This window comes from Cervus elaphus, chromosome 4 (assembly GCF_910594005.1).
Source record: "Cervus elaphus chromosome 4, mCerEla1.1, whole genome shotgun sequence".
Lineage (NCBI taxonomy): Eukaryota > Metazoa > Chordata > Mammalia > Artiodactyla > Cervidae > Cervus > Cervus elaphus.
Window position 1 is genome coordinate 64,522,249 of NC_057818.1, and position 23,418 is coordinate 64,545,666.

A 23,418-nucleotide genomic window follows, 5' to 3' on the forward strand; every position below is an offset into this window, starting at 1 on the left:
CAGTGACAAGGCTGTGAATAATTTCCAAATGGATTTTTTCTATTATTGTTACTATGGTTCTTCATTTTGAAATAAAATTCTGAATGTACATATATAACATCACAGGCTTGGTTTTGTGTGTGTGTGGAGGGGGACCTTCTCTGTAACAGCAAATCAGCTTTAAACACCATGCGGCTGCTCAGTACTTGTTGTAACCTAAACAAGTTTCTTATACGAGAGTTTTGTACAAGTGAAAATAGCCATACTCGTTTATTATGCACAGATGAAATGGAAAAGCCTTAGTGCATTGCCTTGCATACTTCATAAATTGTGTTGCTTGCTTTCAAAAAAAAAGAAAGAAATAATAGTAATGATTCCCCTTATACAGGGTTTGTGATGTAAATACTGATGTCAGTCTCCTGTATACTGTTGACCCTCTGCATCTGCGGACTCCGTCTCTGTGGACACAGGGATGATGTAAAGGACTTGAGGACCCCCAGATTGTTATACCTCAGAGACGACTGTGAAAGGTTGTTGCTGAACGATGAGACGCTGGGATTCTTGGCCTCTGGAGGAGACGAATTCAATCCGGGCCAGAGATGAGGTTGGATCGCTCAGAGCTTTTGTGTAATAAAGTTTTATTAAAGTATAAAGGAGATAGAGAAAGTTTCTGACATAGGCATCAGAAGGGGGCCGAAAGAGTACCCGCCTGCTAGTCTTTAGCTGTAAGTTATACAGTCACTCGCAGTCTGTTAATGAAAAGAAAGGAATGCCTTAGAATTTAGAATGGCACCAGATAATTCATCCCTGGCCATAAAACAATTGACTTGAATCTTGTAGAAGGGCAGATTACCAACAAATAGTTTCATTTACATAGATTAGGGGAACAATATCTGAGTAAGTAGATTGGGCCATTTGGCGGAACTTGCAGAGTCTGGGGTAAATTAACATAGTTTAAGACAAACATTTCCATAAGAAAAAGAAATGTATTGGTTGACTCAAGGTTTGAGAATAGTTAGCTTCAGGTGAAACCAGGTGTCATGGCAACATAGCATTTTAAGAGAAACCTCCTTTTAAATTTGTATAGAGAAGAAAAAATATATATATATCACTGGTTTGTTTCCTCCTGCCTCTTAAGAGAGATAAAAATGTCTGGCACTTGCAGCCTATTTCCTCCGTTTGGAGACCCCTGGCCTTCCTGCCTGTTACCCTCTCCACTGTATGGTGATTTATACTAAATTACCATCATGTTTGCTCTAACCACAACTCTGGGTTGTGAAGCTTGCTCTATTATTTACCATGGCAGCAATTTAGGAAATGGTAGTAACATACTACAGAGCATAAAGTTTGCCATCTTAAAAATGTTTGTGTCCATTTCAGTAATGTGGCCCATTTTGATGCAGCATGTTTTGCCCCCCTCAATCCTCTTATACCTCCAACAACTTTGAAATGTTTTAAAAGTTGCATTTGTGTTTGTAGAAACCAAAGCTCAGAGATGGAGAACTTGCCCAATATATCCTTTTATCACCTGCCCCTCACAACTCCATTGTCCTGTGGAATTGAACTCACAGGGCCGAGGGCAGATGACATTCTTGGTGGTTTTATGCCTTGTTTCTTCTGCAGAACAAAACCTCCTTGATTATGTCTAGGACGCTGCGTCAGTATGTTAGACAGTTTGCTCAGAAACTAGCCCACAGGCAGCTGCTGGAATCACTAGAGGAGTCTAAGAGACTGGAAGCTCATCTGAACACCCTTGACCTGCTGGCCTTGGGTGTGGGCAGAACCCTGGGAGCTGGCGTGTACATCCTCACTGGTGCAGTGGCCCTGTCTGTCGCTGGACCAGCGATCATCATCTCCTTCTTGGTGGCTGGCCTGTCTTGTGAGATGTCTGGGCTCTGCTATGCTGAGTTTGGGGCCCGGGTTACCTCACTCTGGTTCTACACATCTCTACAGCTACATCACTGTGGGTCAACTGTGTGTCTTCATTACTGGCTGGAACCTCATACTGTCCTTTGCCATTAGTGAGATGATGGATCAGGGGGAGTTGTGGGTTTAAGATCAGGAAACAAGGAGGCGGGATTTAGTTCTTCACTCTTCACTCATTCATGAGAACCTTGTTATCCACCTTGTGGGGTAAAGAGGATAACAGTGGCAGGGAACTCCCACCATGTCATTCTATTCAACTCTATCCTGCTTTCTTTAAATGATGGACCAAGAAACCAGGGGTCAGGGAACTGTAGGGAGTGTGTGAGAAGAAGGCATGTCCCATGGGCTCTTCTCTTCACCATTTCGAAGTCTTTGCTTCACTGCTGCCTTCGTGGAATTTTCCCTTATATCTGGTTTTAAATTTTCTACTCTCACTTTCCAGCTCTCCTGGTCCCAATTTCCTGTGACATTTTCTTGCATAACGTTGATCTCCTCCTAGCACATTAAACAGCTGACCTATTTTGTGAAGGCTTCCCAGGTGGTGCAGTGGTAAAGAATCTGCCTGCCAATGCAAAAGACAAAAGAGACATGGGTTCCATCCCCGGGAGGGAAGATCCCCTGGAGTAGGAAATGGCAACCCACTCTAGTATTCTTGCCTGGGAAATCCCATGGACAGAGAAGTCTGGAGGGCAACAGTCCATGGGATCACAATGAATCAGACAAGACAGAGCGTGCACACACGTGCACTCACATTCACACTCACACACACACACACAACTTTGTGAATCATCTGGGTTTTCCCATCCCAACCCTTGAAAAGAATCTCTTTGTGATTTGGTATTTTGTTTGGGTTCCCTCCCCCAAAAAATATAGCCCATGGCTGTATTAGCAATCTACTTATGTTTGTCAATGAATTGTCCTTCTGCCACTGCAGACACCACCACTGTAGGCCAAGCCTGGAGCTACACCTTTGACAGCGTCATTGGGAACCACATCTCTCAGGTGTTACAGGAAACTTTCTCTCCATATATGCCCTCTTTCCTGGCCAGGTACCCAGACTTTTTTACCCTGGGCCTGGTGCTGCTGGTCACCAGTGAGTCAGGGGTCAGAGATAGAATGGGGAGAGCAGAGTGTGGAGGGGGAGCTGGGGTGGGAAAGGCTTAGGTGGCAGAATGGTGGGGGATTAGGGTTGGAATGGTCTCTGATGTGAGAGGCAGAAAGGCAAGACACAGACCATTGTTTCCCATTCTTGGCATCATTGACAATTTTGGTTGGATCACTCATAGGTGTCAGTTCAGTTCAGTTCAGTAGCGCTCAGTCATGTCTGACTCTTTGCGACCCCATGAATCACAGCACGCCAGGCCTCCCTGTCCATCACCAACTCCCGGAGTTTACTCAAACTCACGTGCATTGAGTCGGTGATGCCATCCAACCATTTCATCCTCTGTCGTCCCCTTCTCCTCCTGCCCACAATCCCTCCCAGCATCAGGGTCTTTTCCAATGAGTCAACTCTTTGCATGAGGTGATCAAAGTATTGGAGTTTCAGCCTCAGCATCAGTCCTTCCAATGAACACCCAGGACTGATCTCCTTCAGAATGGACTGGTCCAAGGGACTCTCAAGTGTCTTCTCCTACACCACAGTTCAAAAGCATCAATTTTTCAGTGCTCAGCTTTCTTCACAGTCCAACTCTCACATCCATACATGACCACTGGAAAAACCATAACCTTGACCAGACGGACCTTCGTTGGCAAGGTAATGTCTCTGCTTTTTAATATGCTATCTAGGTTGGTCACAACTTGCCTTCCAAGGAGTAAGCGTCTTTTAATTTCATGGCTGCAGTCACTATCTGCAGTGATTTTGGAGCCCAAAAAATTAAAGTCTGTCATTGTTTCCACTCTCTCCCCATCTATTTCCCATGAGGTGATGGGACCAGATGCCATGATCTTAGTTTTCTGAATGTTGAGCTTGAAGCCAACTTTTTCACTCTCCTCTTTCACTTTTATCAAGAGGTTCTTTAGTTCTTCTTCACTTTCTACCATAAGGGTGGTGTCATCTGCATATCTGAGGTTATTGATATTTCTCCCGGCAATCTTGACTCCAGCTTATGCTTCCTCCAGTCCAGCATTTCTCATGATGTACTCAGCATGTAAGTTTAACAAGCAGGGTGACAATATACAGCTTTGATGTACTCCTTTTCCTATTTGGAACCAGTCTGTTGTTCCATGTCCAGTTCTAGCTGTTTCTTCCTGACCTGCATATAGGTTTCTCAAGAGGCAGGTGATCTGGTTTTCCCATCTCTTTCAGAATTTTCCACAGTTTATTGTGATCCACACAGTCGATGGCTTTGGCATAGTCAATAAAGCAGAAACAGATGTTTTTCTGGAATTCTCTTGCTTTTTTGATGATGCAGCAGATATTGGCAATTTGATCTCTGGTTCCTCTGCCTTTTCTAAAACTAGCTTGAACATCTGGAAGTTCTCGGTTCATGTATTGCTGAAGCCTGGCTTGGAGAATTTTGAGCATTACTTTAGTAGCGTGTGAGATGAGTGCAACTGTGCGGTAGTTTGAGCATTCTTTGGGATTGCCTTTCTTGGGGATTGGAATGAAAACAGACCTTTTCCAGTCCTGTGGCCACTGCTGAGTTTTCCAAATTTGCTGGCATATTGACTGCAGCACTTTCACAGTATCATCTTTCAGGATTTGAAATAGATCAACTGGAATTTCATCACATCCACTAGCTTTGTTCGTAGTGATGCTTCCTAAGGCCCACTTGACTTCACATTCCAGGATGTTTGGCTCTAGGTGAGTGACATTACTTTGCCAACAAAGGTCCGTCTAGTCAAAGCTATGGTTTTCCCAGTAGTCATGTATGGATGTGAGAGCTGGGCCACAAAGAAAGTTGAGCGGTGAAGAATTGGTACTTTTGAAATGTGGTGTTGGAGAAGACTCTTGAGAGCCCCTTGGACTGCAAGGAGATCCAACCAGGTCATCCTAAAGGAAATCAGTCCTGAATATTCATTGAAAGGAGTTATTCTGAAGCTGAAGCTCCAATACTTTTGCCACCTGATGCAAAGAACTGACTGACTCATTGGAAAAGACTAATGCTAGGAAGAATTGAAGGCAGGAGGAGAAGGAGATGACAGAGGATGAATGGTTGGATGGCATCACCAACTCAATGGACATCAGTTTGAGCAAGCTCCAGGACTTGGTGATGGACAGGGAGGCCTGGAATCCTGCAGTCCATGGGATCACAAAGAGTTGGACACAACTGAGCCAGTGAACTGAACCGCTGAGATCACTTAAAGCACTGCACATGTGCATCATGGCGTACTCACCTGGTCATGGGCTACTGTGTGCAGGACACATGTAAGAGCTTCACCATGAAAGCCCTGGTGTTGCTGCATTAGGGCCACATGGCAGGAACATCATGGTTATGTTACATGAGGTTATGTTATGGCTCCATTTTACCTACGTTATGGTTATGGCTGCTGCACCAGACAGGAGAGAGGCTGTGTTATGGCTGCCATGCCAGCCAGGAGAGAATAAATGTGTCTGCAGGTTCTACAATTCCTCACATCTCCTTCCAGCTTCTTAGCTTGCACCTTACCTACTGTGGGTTCAGCAAACAATGTGAACAGTTAGACAACTGGTGTCATGAATAGGATCAGCAATACACCCTCCTCCAGTGGATCTTGCCGACCCAGGGAATGAACATGAGTCTCTTGTGTCTCCTGCATTATAGGCAGATTCTTTACCACTGAGCCACCAGGGAAGACCCCACACACACACACACACACACACACACACACACACACTGGAGTGTTCTCAGGTCATGTGCAGACTGTGGAAAGCTGAGAGGTATAAGAGAACTGGGAGGGAGCAGGGTTTGAGTGGCATCCCCAGATTTACAGTCCTTTCTGCCTAAGGTCTACGATGATCAAAAGAATTCAAGTAGACATGAAAATAAACAATCTCTAGTGGGAATAAGAATGTTTTATTTGAACCAAAATGAGTATTAGAGTCTGGAGGACAGACTCAGAATTAGCTCTGACTAACTGCTCCTTTAAAGCATGGTTTTCAGCACATTCTTATCCTCATCCAAACAAAAAACATACAGCAATATAACAGGGTACATTCCTTCAAGGTTTCAAGAGACAGACTTAGTACATAGGGAGACTACAGGACCCTGGTGTCTGGGCAGGGAGTCTTATTTTCCAGGGAGTGTTAACATGAATGCCATAAGAAGGGAATTATCATCCTTATCTTCAAAACAGATGCCCTTTACCTCAGTGGTTAAAGAAGATGTGCTGTGAGGGTCTGACAGGCTGTCTTAGTTCACACACAGTTCAGACTGAACCGTGCACAAGACAAATTGAGCTCCCCATTCCTCAATATGTGAACATTTTCTCTATCACATTTTCTCTAAAAATCCTAGAACTATGTGATCCAGCAATTCTACTTCTGAGGCTACACCCAAGAGAATTGAAGACACACTCTGGAAGAGATATTTTTACACTCCTGTTCATAACAGCATTTTTCACAATAAATAAAGAATGAAAGCAACCCAAATGCTCATTGATCAAAAAATGGATAAGCCAATGTGGTATGTGCCTACAATAAAGTATTTTTCAGCATTAAAAAAGGAAGGGGATTCTAACACATGCTACAACATGGACCAACCTAGTAAATATTCTACCAAGTAAAATAAGCCTTACAGGAAAGGACAAATATTGTTTGATTCTACTGAAATGAAGTTCCTAGAGTGGCCAGATTCATAGAGACAGAAATTAGAATGGTAATTACCAAGAACTGGGAAAGGAGAAAAGGGGGTTGTTGTTGTTGAGTGGGTAGAATTTCAGTTTTGCCAGAAGAAAAAGTCCTGGTTTGTTTGCACAAAAAAGTGAATCTATTTAACTTGACTGAAAAGTGAAAGTCACTGAGTCATGTCTGACTCTTTACTATCCCATGGACTGTATAGTCCATGGAATTCTCTAGGTCAGAGTACTGGAGTGTGTAGCTGTTCCCTTCTCCAGGGATTCCCAACCCAGGGATTGAACCCAGGTCTCCTGCATAGAAGGCAGATTCTTTACCAGCTGAGCCATCAGGGAAGCCCTACGTGACTGATCCACACACTTAAAATGATTAAACTAGTCAATTTTATGTTATGTGTCTTTTAACACACACACATACACACACACACACACACACACACACACACACACACACACACACAAACCATCTTGGAACCACCCCCTGAGGGTAACCACAGAAAAGTCAGGGCTGATAGCAACACAGCAGATGCTCCCCGCCCACCCAGCCCCATCTCCACCCCAACAACCCAGGGGTAAGGACTGTCTTCTGTGCTCAGGACTCCCTGCTTCAGTTTTTAGAGATGTCTCAGCTCCAGCCCTGCACATCTTAACCTCAGCCTCCCTGACTGACCCAGTGCCCCAGGCTCTGCTCCAAGGATCCAGTAAGTCTCAGGTCAGCCTCTTCTGTAGGAGACTGGGAGCTGAGTCACATCCTCCCAAAGAGACCTCTGCAACCCCAGAGTGCAGGGGGTCAGCCTGGCTCCAGCCTGAGGGTGGAGAGACCCATTTTCTAGATGAAAACAGGAGCTAGGACCTGTCTGCGTTTGTGTGAGAAAAGGTGGGATTTGGGGAGTTAGATCAAGTCTGCAGGCTGTGACTCTTTTTTGACTGGTGCTCAAACAATAGTGAAGATTCCCCTTATATAGGGTTTGTGATGTGAATACTGATGGTAGTCTCCTGTATACTGTTGATCCTCCATATCTGTGGGTTCCTCCTCTGTGGATACAGGGATGACATAAGTGACTTGAGATTCCTCAGGTTTTGGTGACTGCAGAGATGACTGTATGGTGATTTATATTAAGTTACCATGAGGTTTGCTACAACCTTCTGTGAAGCAACTCTGTGAAGTTGGCTCTGTTATTTACCATGGCAGCAATTTAGGAAAACAGGAATAAATACCACAGAGCACAAAATTTGCCATCTTAAAATATTTTAAGCATCCAGTTCAGTACTGTGGCACATTTTGATGCAACATGTTTTCTTCTCCTCAATCCTCTTACACTTCCAGTAACTTTGAAACATATTAAAAGTCTTCCCTGAGTTTAACAATCCAAAGCTCAGACATGGAAGACTTGCTCAATGTGCCTTTTGACCAACTGCTCCTAATCACTCCATTGCTCTGTGGAATTGGGCTCCCAGGGCCAATGACAGATAGACCTTCTTGATGGCTTTGTGTATTACTTTCTCAGCAGATTGTAACATGTCAGCTACGTCTAGGATGCTGCATCAGTATGTTCGCCAATTTGGTCAGAAGCTGGTCCACAGGCAGCTGCTGGAGGCCAGAGCAGAGTCTGAGAGTCCCGAAGCTCATCTGAACACCCTCGACCTGGTGTCCTTGGGTGTGGGCAGAACGCTGGGGGCTGGCGTGTACATCCTGGTTGGTGCAGTGGCCAAAGTAAGAGCTGGACCAGCGACCGTCATCTGCTTCCTGGTGGCCGGCCTGTCCTGCGTGTTGTCCGGGCTCTGCTATGCAGAGTTTGGGGCCCGGGTACCAGGCTCCAGTTCTGCATATCTCTACAGCTACATCACCATGGGACAACTCTGCGCCTTCATCACTGGCTGGAACCTCATCCTGTCCTTGGTCATCGGTGAGAGGATGGATCAAAAGAGAGTGTGGGGCTTAAGATCAGGTTCTAGGAGGTGGGGTTTAGGTCTTCACTCTTTCATGAGAATTTGATTATCCACCTTGTAGGGGGAAGTGGATAATAGTGGCAGGAAAACTCCACAACTTCATTGTTCTCAGCTCTCCCCTGCTTTCCTTAAATGATGGCCCAAGAACCCACAAGGAAAGGGGACTCTAGGCTGAGAGGGAGGCATGACCCGCAGGCTCATCCCCTCACCATACTGAAGTCTCAGCTCAACTATTTCTTTCATGGAATTTTCCTTTACATCTGGATTTAAAATTTCAATCCACACCTTCCAGCCCTCCTGGTCCCAACTTCCTGTTACTTTTTCTTACATAACATTAATCTCCCCCTAGCATATTAAATAGTTGATCTATTGTGTGAATCGTCTGGGTCTTCCCATGCCAACCCATGAAAAGAAACTCTTTGAGGTCAGGTATTATTTTGTTTGGGTTCCTCCAGAAAAATGTAGCCCACGGCCCATACTCAGTTCAGTTCAGTCGCTTAGTCGTGTCCGACTCTTCGCAACCCCATGAGCCGCAGCACGCCAGACCTCCCTGTCCATCACCAACTCCTGGAGTCCACCCAAACCTACATCCATCGAGTCAATGATGCCATCCAGCCATCTCATCCTCCATCATCCCCTTCTCCTCCTGCCCTCAATCTTTCCCAGCATCAGGGTCTTTTCCAATGAGTCAGCTCTTCGCATCAGGTGGCCAAAGGATTGGAGTTTCAGCTTCAACATCAGTCCTTCCAATGAACACCCAGGACTGATCTCCCTTAGGATGGACTGGCTGGGTCTCCTTGCAGTCCAAGGCCCATACTAGATATCAGTTTATGTTTGTCAATGGATCTTCCTTCCTCTGTCACTGCAGGCACCGCCTGTACAGCCCGGGGCTGGAGCTCCACCTTGGACAGCCTGATTGGGAACCACATCTCTCAGAGGTTACAGGGAACTCTTTCTCTGCAAGTGCCCTACTTCCTGCCCACATATGCAGACTTCGTCGCCCTGGGCCTGGTGCTGCTGTTCACAGGTGAGAGGGGGTGATTGGACAGAAAGAGTGGGGTGCAGAGCAGAAGCTCAGGAGGGAAAGGCTTGGGGTAGCAAAATGATGGAGAATGAGGACTGGAAAATAGGGTCTCTGATATGAAAGACAAGAAGGCAAGACATAGAGAGTTATTTCCCATTCTTGGCACCACTGACAGTTGGGGCTTGATCATTCATAGGTGTGGGGGTGTGCAATTTGGGTCTTTTAAAAATACTCATCACTCATTGGATGTTGAGTAGCACCTGTGAACTTTATGCAATAGATGCCAGTGACACACACCTACTAAACTGTGAAAATCATGATGTCCCCAGACATTGTCAAATGTCACTTGGCATACAAAGTTAGCCCAGATGAGAATCATTTATTGAGACTTTATTGAGACCTTACAAAGATGTGTTTTTAATTGAGAGGGAAATAACATAGCATAAAATTAAACATACTATTTTCCCCAGCTTTATTGAGCTATAAATGCAACCCTATACAAATTTAAACTGACATTTGATAGATTTGGATTTAACATGACAATTTGGTAGAGGTATATATTGTGAGATGATTGTCACAGTAAGAAATTAACCACCTTAAAGTGTACAGTTCAGTGGTACTTAGTACATCCAGAATGTTGGGTAACAGTCACCTTCATCTGGTTCCAAATATGTTTATCACCCTGAAAGGAGACACCTACCCACCGAGCAATCACTGTCCATTCGTCCACCACCGCCACTGACTCCATTACCCCTGACAACCACTAGTTTGCTTTCTGTGATTATGGATTTGGCTGTTTTGGATGTCTCATATTGTTTTGGATGTCTCATATTCCATCTTTCCCACAGGAGTTCTGGTCCTGGGAGCTCGTGAGTCGACCCTGGTTAACAAAGTGTTCACGGTCATCAACCTTTTGGTCCTCAGCTTCATCATCCTCTCTGGCTTCATTAAAGGAGACCTGCACAACTGGGAGCTCACAGAACAGGACTACAAACCAAACACATCTGGATCCCCTGACACCTATAGTTTGGAACGGTACTCTTGGCCGTAGCAATGCTTGGGGGAGGTGGTGCAGAGCTGGAGATATGGTGGAGACTAAAAGACCGGGGCTTCCCTCGTGGCTCAGTCGTAAAGAATCTGCCTGCCAATGCCAGAGACCTGAGTTCGATCCCTGGGTTGGGAAGATCCCCTGGAGAAGGAAATGGCAACCCACTCTGGTATTCTTGCTTGGGATATCCTATGGACAGAGGAGCTTAGAGGGCTACAGTTCAGGGGGTTGCAAAAGAGTAGGACATGACTTAGTGACAAAACAACAAAGAGACCTGGGCTGATGGATCCAGGGGATGAGGGTCCAGGATTTGTGGTATTAAGGGAGGAGTCCAGTAGAGATGGCTCAACACATCTCACCCATGTCCTTCCTCATTCCTTTTCTCACCATAGCTTGGACCCTCTGGGTTCTGGAGGGTTCATGCCCTTTGGCTTTGAAGGAATTCTCCACGGGGCAGCAACATGTTTCTACGCATTTCTTGGTTTTGATTCCATTACCACGAGAGGTAACGTGGTCACGGTGTGTCCCATCAGAGGGTTGGGCACAGTTTGGGCTGCCCTACCCCTTGGGTGTAGGGGTTGGTAGTAGGTTAGCCTGTTCTTGAAGATTCAAGAGGAAATTTGATTTTGTGCTTTCATCCCAGCATGTTTTCCTGACTCAGTATTTCCACCCTTCCTGCAGGGGAAGAAGCCCTAAATCCTCAGCATTCCATCCCCTTCAGCATCATGATTTCTCTCTTCATCTGCTTTTTGGCGTATTTTGGAGTCTCAGCCGCACTCACCCTCATGGTGCCCTACTACCAGATTCAGCCCAAGAGTCCTTTGCCGCAGGCTTTTCTCCTTGTTGGTTGGAACACGGCCAGATATGTCGTGGCTGTTGGCACCCTCTGTGCTCTTACCTCCAGGTCAGTGTCTTGGTTTTCTCCCCAAGGAAGGGGAGAGAGTGTCTTGGTTTTTTCTGTCAGATGCTCGGGTATCCCAGCCCTTGGGATTGAGAGACAAGAGAGAAAGACATCTTACCCCATGTAGACAAGGGAGTGGATGCCCTGGTCTCTCCTGCTTCTCCATGTCCTCTCACATGTCCCCATTTCCTCTCCCAGCCTCCTGGGTACCATGTTCACCATGCCTCGGTTGATCTATGCAATGGCAGAAGACGGGCTCATTTTCCGGGGACTTGCCCGGATCTATGATCGCACAGGCACCCCCATCATGGCCATCATGGCTTCTGGAAACATTGCAGGTGAATAAAAAGAACCTACTCCCTCTCTGAATCAACTTCCCAAACTTGCAGCGGTTACTCACTCTCTCCCCTCCCCACCTTGTCTATGCTGTCACTTCAGCGGTCATGGCATTACTCTTTGAGCTCACGGATCTTGTGGATCTCGTATCTGTTGGGACCCTGCTTGCTTATTCCCTGGTGGTTTTTGCTGTGCTTGTCCTCAGGTGAGACCTCACTACACCTTGACTGGGGGCTTTGGGCTCTAGGAGTTTGATTGGGGGGGGGGGGGGGGCGGTAATCATCCTCTGCCTTCATGCTGCTTTCTAAATGTCCCTGTCCACTTAGCTGGGAATAGATAGATTAGATTGTCCAATGTTGGATGAGTAGGAGGTGCTGTTATTATTGCTGTAACACCTCTAATTCAGATACCAGCCAGATCGGATCTTAAGCAAGAAGGAGAAAACAGAAGACAAAATTGAGATGAAGTCCGAAGTTGAAGGAAGTCCTTTGGACTATGGACCTGAAGCAGGAACCTCAAACATTCTAAAGAGTCTGTGGTTCCCTACAAGCACCATCCCCACCCGGAAATCTGGGCAGATTGTCTACGGATGTGCCTCCCTGCTTGGTGAGCAGTGGGGTTTCTTTTTATGGTATTCTCAAGTTAGCAGGGTAGGGTGGAAATGTATCTTTTTCATTGATGAGGACACTTGGAGATAATGGCCCTTCCTGATGTGGGCAGCCTGGGGAGGGGTGTGACCCAAGGTCCTGACGTCTTTGTCTTCTGGAGTCCAGCCTGTTCTCTTCCACCTTGACCCTTGCAGTTCTCCTGCTGACCATCCTGAGCCTGATCCTGGCCCAGTGGCCCAGCCAGGTGTTCTCTGGAGACCCCGTGCTCACAACAGTGGCTGTGCTGCTGCTGCTGCTCATCACTGGGGTCACGGTCATCATCTGGAGGCAGCCCCAGGACCCCACTTATCTTTACTTTAAGGTAGGTGACCTTATGTGCCCAAAATGTCCACCTTTAGTTTATGAAGTCTGCATGCTTTGAGGTCTAAACATCCTTCGCTGGACCAGGGAAGAAGGGGAGTTACTGAAACCACTGGACTCTTCCCTGATCCACACTCGGTGCTTTACAAATCTAATCTAAGAGGCACTGAACACATCCCCAGTAATAACGGAGTCTCCCACCCACATGGGGTAGGGTCTCCCTTTCAGACGTCTGGACTGTGTTCAGGATGAACTGACTCTGCCCACAGGTCCCTGCTCTGCCTGTCCTCCCACTGGTGAGCATCTTTGTGAACGTTTACCTGATGATGCAGATGACCTCTGGGACCTGGGCCCTATTTGGCATCTGGGAAGCGACTGGTAAGAGGCTTCCTTGGAGAATAGGACCCCTTGAGTAACTGAACCTAATCCTTTTCCTACCACCTCTCCCTAAACTGTGTCAGACACCATGATAGGAGGCCTGTTGGACATTTATAAGGGGGGAGAGCACCTACTTTCCCTTCCCATCATCTCATTTCCCTACTAGGATTTGTCATATACTTTGGATATGGGATCCGACACAGCCTGGAGGAGAACAACGCGCAACAGCCACCAGCCTCCACCTTCCAGACTCTTGACAAAGACATCCCTGGTGCTGGGTCATCTTAACTGCAGGAAGTAAATGCTGCGTGGAATCCCTCCATGCCCTGGAGGGTCTGCTGGTTCAAGGACACTCCGAGCCTCTACGGAGTATGAATGTGGGATGCATTTACAGCCATGAATTTTTTGCCAATGGACAAAGCGACTTTAAATACTGAACGGTTTTTTTTTTTTTTTTTTTTGGCTGCAGAGCATACCTTGTGGGAACTTAGTTCCCTGACCAGAGAATGAACCCCAGGGCCACAGGACTGAAATCACCAAGTCCTAATCACTGGACCTCTAGGGAATTCCTAAATTTGTACAATTTTCATGTAAGCTTTTTAAAATATCATATGTATACAGAAAAGTGCATGCTTCATAAGTGTGCAGCAAGACACATTTTTACCAGGAAATTACCACAATGTAATCAGCAACCAGAGGAAGAAATAAAAATATTAATCTGCACATAGGAAACAACTACTCAGCCATAAAAAAAAAAAAAAAAGACCTAAGCTCTCCACTACAGCATAAGCCACTCCATTACATCTTGTGTGGTTGACTTTTTTTAAAAAAAATTTGAAGTATTTTACATCAACTATTTCAATTTTTATATAAGTTAATCTAACAGCCCACCACTACATCTAAGTTCCATTATGAAGGTGTGTGCCCAGTGTTTCAGCATGTGGGTCACCTGATGCAGCTCAGAATCTAGTCAGCCCTTCACCAGTACCCGCGTCCCTGCTTCACCAGTACCCCCATCCCTGCTTCACCCCTCCACTTCCTGGTCCAGGTTTTCTTTCATGAGGAGCAGAGCTCCTGGCCTCCTAGATCAAGTATCACTTCTCTGCCTGCGCACTCAGCTCTCCCAGCAAACAGAGCTCCTTGAAGAAGGGGACCAAGTCACATCCCCTTTATCCTCTTCCATCCCTTTGTGCAAGGCTGGACGCAGGCATGAGGCTCATTAAATGCTTTTGTTGCTTGAATTCACATCAGAGAGGTTAAGCTCCCCTTCTCCTGATTGGGGTCCAGCTGGGCTTGGGGTCTCCCCACACCGGAGTGTCTCAGATCATGTGAAGACTATGGGGAGTCAAGTAGTATCAGAGAGACTGGGAAGGAGCAGGGTTTGAGTGGGGTCCCCAGTTTTATAGCCCTATCTTCCCAGGGTCCTTGATGATCATATGAATTCAAGTGTCTGTGAAGATAATCAATATAATGGGAATAAGCAAGAGTTTTATTTGAGTCAAAATGAGTATGACAGTCTGGGAGACAGACTCTCAGATAGCTCTGGGGAATTGCTCCATTGAAGGACAGTTTCCAGCATCATCTTATATTTCATCCAAACAAAGAACACACATCAAACTGACAGGGTGTATTCCATCCAGATTTCCAAAGAGACAGACTGAGTACATAGACAGTGAGGCAACGAACTTCATCCTGGTGTCTGGGAAGGGAACCTTATCTTCCAGGGAACGTTAACAGGGACGCCACGAGAAGGGAGTTACTCATTCTTATCTTCAAAACAGATGTTCTTTACCTCAATGGTTAAAGAAGATGAGCTGTGAGGGTCTGACAGGCTGTTTTAATTCACACAAAGTTCCAGCTGAACCGTGTATAAGTCAAATTGACTTCCTCGTGTTTCAATATGTCAACATTTTCTCCATCACAAGCAGGTAAAAATCTTAGATCCACATGATCCAGCAATTCTACCTCTGAGGATGTACCCAGGAAAATTGAAAACACACTCTGGAAGAGACGTTTGTACACCCATGTTCATAGCAGCATTTCTCACAATAAAACATGAAAGTAAACCAAGCACCCCTTGATCAAAGCATGGCTAAGCCCATGTGGTCTGTGCCCACAATAGTATGTTCTTCAGCATTAAAAAGGAATGGGATTCTAGCACATGCTACAACATGGATCCTAGCGGACATTCTTCTAAGTAAAATGAGCCTGTCAGGAAAGGACATGTATTGTCTCATTCCACTGAAATGAAGAACCTGGAGTTGTCAGAGTCATAGAGACAGAAAGTAGAAGGGTGATTGCCAGAAACTGAGAATGGAGAAAGGAGGGAATTTTGTTGAATCGGTACAGAGTTTCAGTTTTGCCAAATGGAAAAAGTCCTGGAGTTCAGTTGCACAAAAATGTGAATGTATTTAATGCGACTGAACTGCCACTTAAAATGATTAAACTAGTCAATTTTATGTTATGTGTATTTTACCACACACAAAAAATTTTGGAACCTCCCCTGAGGGTAACCACAGAGGAGTCAAGCTGATAGCAACATGGCAGATGCTCCCCGCCCGCCCAGCCCCATCTCCACCCCAACAACCCAGGGGTGAGGGCTGTCTTCTGTGCTCAGGCTGTCTTCTGTGCTCAGGACTCCCCGCTTTGGTTCTTGGAAATGTCTCAGCTCCAGCCCCATACGGCTTATCCTCAGCCTCCCTGACTGACCCAGGGCTCCAGGCTCTGCTCCAAGGATCCAGTAAGTCTCGGGTCACCCTCTTCTGTAGGAGATTGGGCGCTGAGTCCACATCCTCCCAAAGAGACCTCTGCAACCCCAGAGTGCAGGGGTCAGCCTGGCTCCAGCCTGAGGGTGGAGAGACCCGTTTTCCAGATGAAAGCAGAAGGAGCTGGGAGCTGTGTATGTTTGTGTTGAGGGGAAACAGGTTAGGTGTGGGAGACGGGATCAGGTCTGGATGCTCTTTTTTTTTTGTCTGGAGTTCAAACAATATCAAAGATTACCCACATAGACGATTTATGATATGCGGGCCACTTCATTTCAGTCTCTTTTATGCTGTCGGCACCCCATAATTGGAGGCTCCTCCTCCTTGAATATGGAGGAGACCATCAGGGACTTGAGAACCTGCAGCCTTTAGTACCCATGGAGGAGGCCGCCGTGGTGATTTATATTAAACCACCTTGCAGTACATTATACCCAGCAACTCTGTGATGCTCCTTCTATTATTTATCATTGGCAGCAACTTTGTTAAATGGTTGTTAAAATACACATGATGTAAAATTTACTAACCATTTCAGACTGTTCAGTAAAGCGTACTTACATTGTTGAGCAACCAACCTCTAGAAAACTTTTCATCTTATAAAACTGAAACTGTGTCCCCATTTAACAGTTACTTCCCATTCTCCTCTTCACCAAAGCCCCAGACTAACTACCACTCTACTTTCTGTCTCTACAAATTTGACTACTCTGGGTACTTCATAGAAGTGGCATCATATAATATTTGTGTGTGTGTGTCTGTGTGTGTGTGTGACTGGCTTATGCCGCTTGGCATAATGTCCTCAAGACTCCTCAGTGTTGTAGCTTGAGTTGGAATTCCCTATCATTTCTTTTAAGGCTGCATAATATTCCACTGTACACCCAAACCACAATCCTGCATGGATGAACATTTGGTTTGCTTCCATCTTTCAGCTACAGGGAATAATGCTGCTATGAACATATGTGTACAAATATTGTACACTGCTTTGAGATACTATTTCCATTTATTTTGGGTATACATCCACAGAGGGAATGCTCGATAATTGCTATGTCCAGCACAGCTGGTGAGAAAGACCGGAGTGATGAAAAGACAGACACATATAATTTGGCAAGTGGGGAGACAGGGGCCCTGCTGCTCTCCATGGCAGGAAGACAAAATGACTCCTTTCAGCCTGCACTTTTATTGGCAGAAGTCCCATGAGATCACTAGGAAACAGCTATACTGGGGAGTTTGATCAGCGCACCATAAAGAGGGAGGCAAGTTAAGGCTCTGCTGTTGATCAGGAACATCTTGTTTTGTTTCCATGGAGACAGAGGCAGGGGCAGGCAGTGAAGCGGAGCAGAGAGCATGTCCTTCAGCTTGCTTACTAGGACAATCACGGGGGTGCGGTATTCCACACCCTGGAGACTTGGGGCAGGTTCTGGTCTCTGCTCCGCCAGGCTGCAACATCTCCCCACTTTTGTTTTGACTGCAGGGCCATCGTGGTCAATAACGGATGAGTCTCAGAGGACTCTCTCATTGATCTGAGGCCGAATCTGCAGGCTATGAGGAGTGAAACACAAAGAAGCATTAGTACTCAGGTTCCCCGTAGACCTCCTCCGAAGCCTTTGATTACATTTAAAGGGTTAAGTTCTTGAAAAGAATCTTCACTTTTAGCCAGAACTTCTAAGGCTGGGTCAGCCTGAAGCTGGGCTTGACTGGTAAAAGTAACCTGTTCCTGGAGATGGGCCATGTCTAGTGACACATTGCCCCAAGCTCCTCGGAGGTGATTTTTTTTTAACCAAATCCCAGGTATGTGTAGTCATTATATTTAAGAGGAGCAACCCAGTAATCAGTAACATTCCAGTAGCAAACAAGCTGTTGCTGGTGAGTGTAGGCTCTGTATCTGTTCTCCCGTCCAGTCACTGACAAAGCGCTGTGTCTGCGAGGTCTCTACTAGGGCAGTGGTTGCAACAGCAGTAGCAGCCACTAGAACAACAAGGATATAATTCCTGCCATCAACATCCCCACGAAGCGTTTAAGTGCAATGCACCAGGGAATCAAGTGTCTGGATAATTAAATGCATGCCAGGTGTTGCCTCCCAAGGTTCGGTGAAGTTAACTGGAAGCCAGGCAGCGGGCATACGTTGAAAGACAAGCACAGGGTTGCTCTGTATTACAGCATGATTTATGCAATGATACAGTCTGCAAGATATACATGTTACATTCCATATATTATTTTCATTTTTAATACAAGGATTCCCTACTAAGAACGCTTGTGTGAAAGGCACATACAGTGACTCCTAAGGTCTGACTCTTGGTCACTGTAAGAGTGTAGTTATCCTTGTTTTTAGAGTAATTGCCAGCAGAAATATGGACTGGGTAGAAGGGGAGAGCTATATTTCAAATATACATGTGTAAAGGACCCGATTTTTTTAGTATAGTATCAATATATTATATCTTAGGAGCAGACATTCCTCCTTCATGCCGAACAACGGGACTGGAATTTTGAACAAATGCTTGTGTCTTTCTTACTTTGCACAGGCACAGACTGCCATTTCAGGGTTACACAGTTGCATCCAAGGGTTCGACCGTGAGGTCCCCAGTCATAAAATGTAAGATTGGCAACACAAATCTGATGAGGATGAGGGACCACACCATCCTCCCAATGCGGCCCCTATTCAGATGCATCCCATACTTTGTCTGCTAATGAGTGGATCCAGGGTCAGAGGCTATAGCTTGTGTGGGCCTGCCTTTATAATACTTCCAGCCAATATCGTGTACATTTGAGCTGTTTGATTATCACGTGTTGGCACAATATTTACCCAAGTTCAAGTGTGGACATTAAGGCAATTGGAGCCACTGTCTACACAAAGTGGCAAGGAGGAGGTCAATCCAGAATAATTATACAAGGCTCCTCATGCTAAATCTGGAGGTGCCCTGTTAGGATCAGGGAATCAGTGGGAATCGTTGGCCCAAATTGTGGGGGAAGGGTCAATCCAGGTTAAGGGTCTAGCTGATGGAGGGTTTGGAACGTAAGTCCAAAACAAATCAGCGTCTATTCCAGTTACCACCCAGGAGACGATGCCACCATAGGCAGCAGCACGGTCTCAGGGATCTTAAGTGTTTGCACTGGAGCATCTGTTCGCTCTTCTGACTGAGGCCCTTCAGTTGTCCCCAGGTCACAGAAGGTGCCTGATGAGTGCGTAGCCTCTGGACTTTCTGTGTCGCCCATCGCCATGATCACTTGGGATCCCACATTTCCCATGGTTCAAATGGGGACGTTCATGGTATGGCTTGATGCACACGCTTGGTATCCAACAAGGGCCTTGATATGGCTGAGACACAACCATATCCTCACCCCAGGTTGGTATGGGGGGTTGGCCCTTCCCGTGGACCACCTTCTGGCACCTTGCACCAGACCTGTGGGTGTTGCACTGAAGGGGTATGTGAATGGTGTTTCTCACATGGGGTGAATTTTTGGTCATCTGTTGTGAAAAATTTTAAGGTTAGGAGAGCCAGATGCAGACGTGCAGGTGGAGATTTCCCTGCCATTCCCCCTTTTTGTTTTAAAAGTTGATTTTTAAGAGCATAATGTGCTCGTTCAACGGTAGCCTGGCCAGTCAGATTATATAGGATGTCTGTAGAGTGACATAGACTAGAAGGAGCGAAAGGTTTTAAAAGCTTTACTTGTGTAAGTGGGCCCGTTGTCAGCTTTAAGTTTCTTTGGAATGCCCATATGAGTGAAAGCAGCTAAGAAATGGTGTTGGACAGGAGTGGTGGTTTCACCAGGATGAGCAGAAGCCCAAAGCATGTGAGAATAAGTATCACTAGAAAGATGGAGGTAGCTAAGGCGTCCAAACTCAGGAAAACGGGTTACATCCATCTGCCAACTTTTATTTGGAGTAAGCCCTCCGGGGAAAACTCCAGGTGGTGCAGGTAGATAAGCACTGACTTGTTGACGGGAAGGACAGGCTTGAATAATTTGTGTTGCTTGGGACTTAGTAATGTTAAACTGATGTCTAAGGGAACGGGCAGATTGCTGAAGAAGTTGATGAGACTGGTAAACCTGCTTTAAAATGGGCATCATTAAAAGATCAGCCTGAGAATTGCCAAGGGAGGGGAGAGTGAGCTCGACTATGTGTAATAAAGAAAGAAAGGAAAGGAAAGGAATGGGAATGAATAGCTTTTTGAAGTTGGAGAAACAGGAATAGTTCCTCAGAATTAACTTGTTTAATTTTTGTAGTCTCAATAGACTTGGTCATTCCAACATAGGCAGAGTCACTAACAATATTAATAGGGGTCTTATGTTTAGATACAAGTATTGTAATTACTGCTACTAGCTCCACCCGCTGAGCCGAGGTATGGGAAGTAACTAGAGTTTCTTGTTCGTCAGGACCAGTAATGTCTCCTTTGCCATTGTTAGAGACATCTGTAAAATAAGTAGGAGTTCCTGGGATAGGCGTGGCCTTGGTGACTCTGGGCCCCACAAAGGAAGTTAGGGAAATAAATTGTAATAATTTATGTGCAGGAGGGTGCTTGTCTAAAATGCCCACAGAATCAGCAAGGCCAACCTGCCATGATAAGCAAGTTTGCCAAAGTTGCTGTTGTTGAGTTTTGTCAAAAGGAACATGGAGCATTTGAGGATCAAAGCCAGTCAGCTGGCGAGTACATTTCCTTCCTTGCATAATTAAATTATACCCAAGGGCAATGTACGTCATCAGGGTTTTGCCCTCCTGAGAATGTGGGAACAACCATTCTATGATGTCAAATGTGGGCTGTTCTTGGAATAGAAATCCTATAGGGGCTTCTGGAGAAGCTACGACAATGAAGAGAATAGGATAATCATATTATCCTATAAATACGATTAAGTTGAGCACTTTGAATGGCAATATTTACTATATCGAGTTCCTTTTTAGTTTGTAGAGTCAAGAGTTCAAGGGGAAGAAAGGGCTGAGTCCCCTTTAAGAGTCTCAAAGAGGTATTTAAGTGAGCTGGTAGGAATGTCCAAGGCAGAGCGCAACCAATTAATATCTCCTAAAAGCTTTTGAAAATCATTTAATGCTTTGAGATTATCATATATTAATGGATACTTTCTGGGTTGTAATAGTGGCATTCTGAAACCCAATAACCTAAATAGCAAAAGGGAGCTGTTTTTTTTTTTATTTTTTTCGGGAGCTACATGTAGTCCCCATCATATAAGGTCATGTTGAACTTGGTGAAAAAGTGGGTTTAGGAGAGACTCCTCCGGGGCACCTAAGAGCATGTCATCAATACAGTGAATGATGTAGGCTTGAGGATAGAGGGATCGAGCTCGCTCCAGAGCAGGGGCAGGCACTGAAGCGGAGCAGAGAGGCATCCTGCCCCCAAGGGTGTCCCTTCAGCTTGCTTACTAGGACAATCAGGAGGGCGCAGTTTGCCGCACCCTCTGGTCATGGAGGCAGGTTCACAATATGATAGCTCTCATTATCTCAGACCTCATTGAATACAAACCTAACTGTTCTCTCTGCTTTTTCATCTTGTCATTTCTAGTCTTTTTTTAACTTCTTATTTTGTATTGGGGTATAGCCTATCAATGATGTGGTGATAGTTTCAGGAGAATGGCAAAGGGACTCAGCCACACAAATACATGTATCTCTTCTCCCCCAAACTCCCCTTCACTGCCTGCCCCTGCCTCCATCTCCATGGAAACAAAACAAGATGTTCCTGATCAACAGCAGGGCCTTAACCTGCCTCCTTCTTTATTGTGCCATGGATCAAACTCCCCAGTATAGCTGTTTCCAAGTGCTCTCACGGGACTTCTGCCAATAAAAGTGCAGGCTGAAAGGAGTCATTTTGTCTTCCTGCCATGGAGAGCATGAGGGCCTTGTGACTCCCTCCCACAGGCTCCCACATAACATCGAGCAGAGTTCGCTGTGCTATATAGTAGGACCTCGCTGGATATCCATTTTAAAATACAGCAGTGTGTACATGTCCAGCCCAAACTCCCTAACCATCCCTTCTCCCCCTAAGTTCATCCTCTAAGTCTGAGAGTTTCTCTGTTTTGTAAGTTCATGTGCATCATCATTTCTTTTTAGATTTCACATATATGGGATATTATCAGAGAAGGCAATGGCACCCCACTCCAGTACTCTTGATTAGAAAATCCCATGGACGGAGGAGCCTGGTAAGCTGCAGTCCATGGGGTTGCGAAGAGTCAGACACGACTGAGCGACTTCACTTTCATGCATTGGAGAAGGAAATGGCAACCCACTCCGGTGTTCTTGCCTGGAGAATCCCAGGGATGGGGGAGCCTGGTGGGCTGCCATCTTTGGGGTCGCACAGAGTCAGACATGACTGAAGAGACTTAGCAGCAGCAGCATATGGGATATTATATGGTATTTCTTCTTCTCTGTCTGACTTAGTTCACTCAGTATGATCACCTCTAGGCCCATCCATGTTGCTGCAAATGACATTATTTCATTCTCTTTACTGGCAGAATAGTATTCCATTGTATGTATATACCCCATCCTCTTTATGCATTCCTCTGTCAATGGACATATAGTTTGCTTCCAGTCTTTGGCTATTGCAAACAGTGCTGAAATGAACGATGAGGTGCACGTATCCTTTTGGACCTTTTTTTCCTCTGGATGTACTCCCAGAGAGTGGGATTGCTGGGTCGTATGGTAGCTCTGTTTTCAGTTGTTTAAGGAATTTCCGTACTGTTCTCCATAGTGGTTGAGCCAATTTACATTCCCACCAACAGTGTAGGAGGGTTCCCTTCTCTCCACACCCTCTCCAGCATTTATTATTTCTGGGGTAAATCTATTTTTGATTTTTGGAGGAACACACAATAGTTTATCTGCAGCAGCTGTAACAGGTTACATGCCTACTGACAATGCACGAAGCTTCATCAGCAGTATTTGAACAAGAAGGAAACACAGGTTCAGAGAAGTAAATGACTTGTTCAAAGACACGGGGGTGTTTGAGGAGCCAAGATCCTAATCAGGGTTTCTTGGCTGTTTGAATGCTCGCTCTGAACCAAAATGTTAAACTTGGACTTTGGAGTATCCGGGATAGAAGCCCCCTACTGGTGACTTGTGGTCCCTGGGTCATCCTAGCCCTGCAGAGCAGTGTAGTGAGGGGACATTTCATGCCCCACAGCAGCAGGAAGCAGAGTCCTGTCGTTTCTGATTCAGAATGAAGGTTAGTCCCCCCCTCCCTCCAGGCAGTTGGGAGGCCACTCTGGTTTGATGCTTTGACTGAGCTGGGCTAGAGTCTGTGCCTTCTGCAAATCCCATCTCCTTCTGCCCCAAATCTGAGTTCCTATTCCATTTTCCTCTGCAAGCAATGAAACAGAAAGCTGGGAGATAGCAGTATCCTTGGTGAAGAAATACATGTAGTCTGAGCTCTCTGATCAGCAAG

The 23,418-nt window shown here is 45.7% G+C and overlaps 1 protein-coding gene across 1 annotated transcript; it reads left to right on the top strand.

Annotated features, from left to right (window-relative positions):
- Window positions 1–8,215: 8,215 nt before the first annotated feature.
- Window positions 8,216–13,571, top strand: LOC122692871 (cationic amino acid transporter 3-like). The gene is made up of 11 exons (XM_043900684.1): window positions 8,216–8,585; window positions 9,497–9,655; window positions 10,501–10,687; window positions 11,093–11,205; window positions 11,382–11,604; window positions 11,800–11,939; window positions 12,040–12,142; window positions 12,344–12,543; window positions 12,740–12,906; window positions 13,175–13,283; window positions 13,450–13,571. The coding sequence occupies exons 1-11, from the start codon at window positions 8,216–8,218 to the stop codon at window positions 13,569–13,571; spliced, it is 1,893 nt and encodes a 630-aa protein (XP_043756619.1).
- Window positions 13,572–23,418: the final 9,847 nt, after the last annotated feature.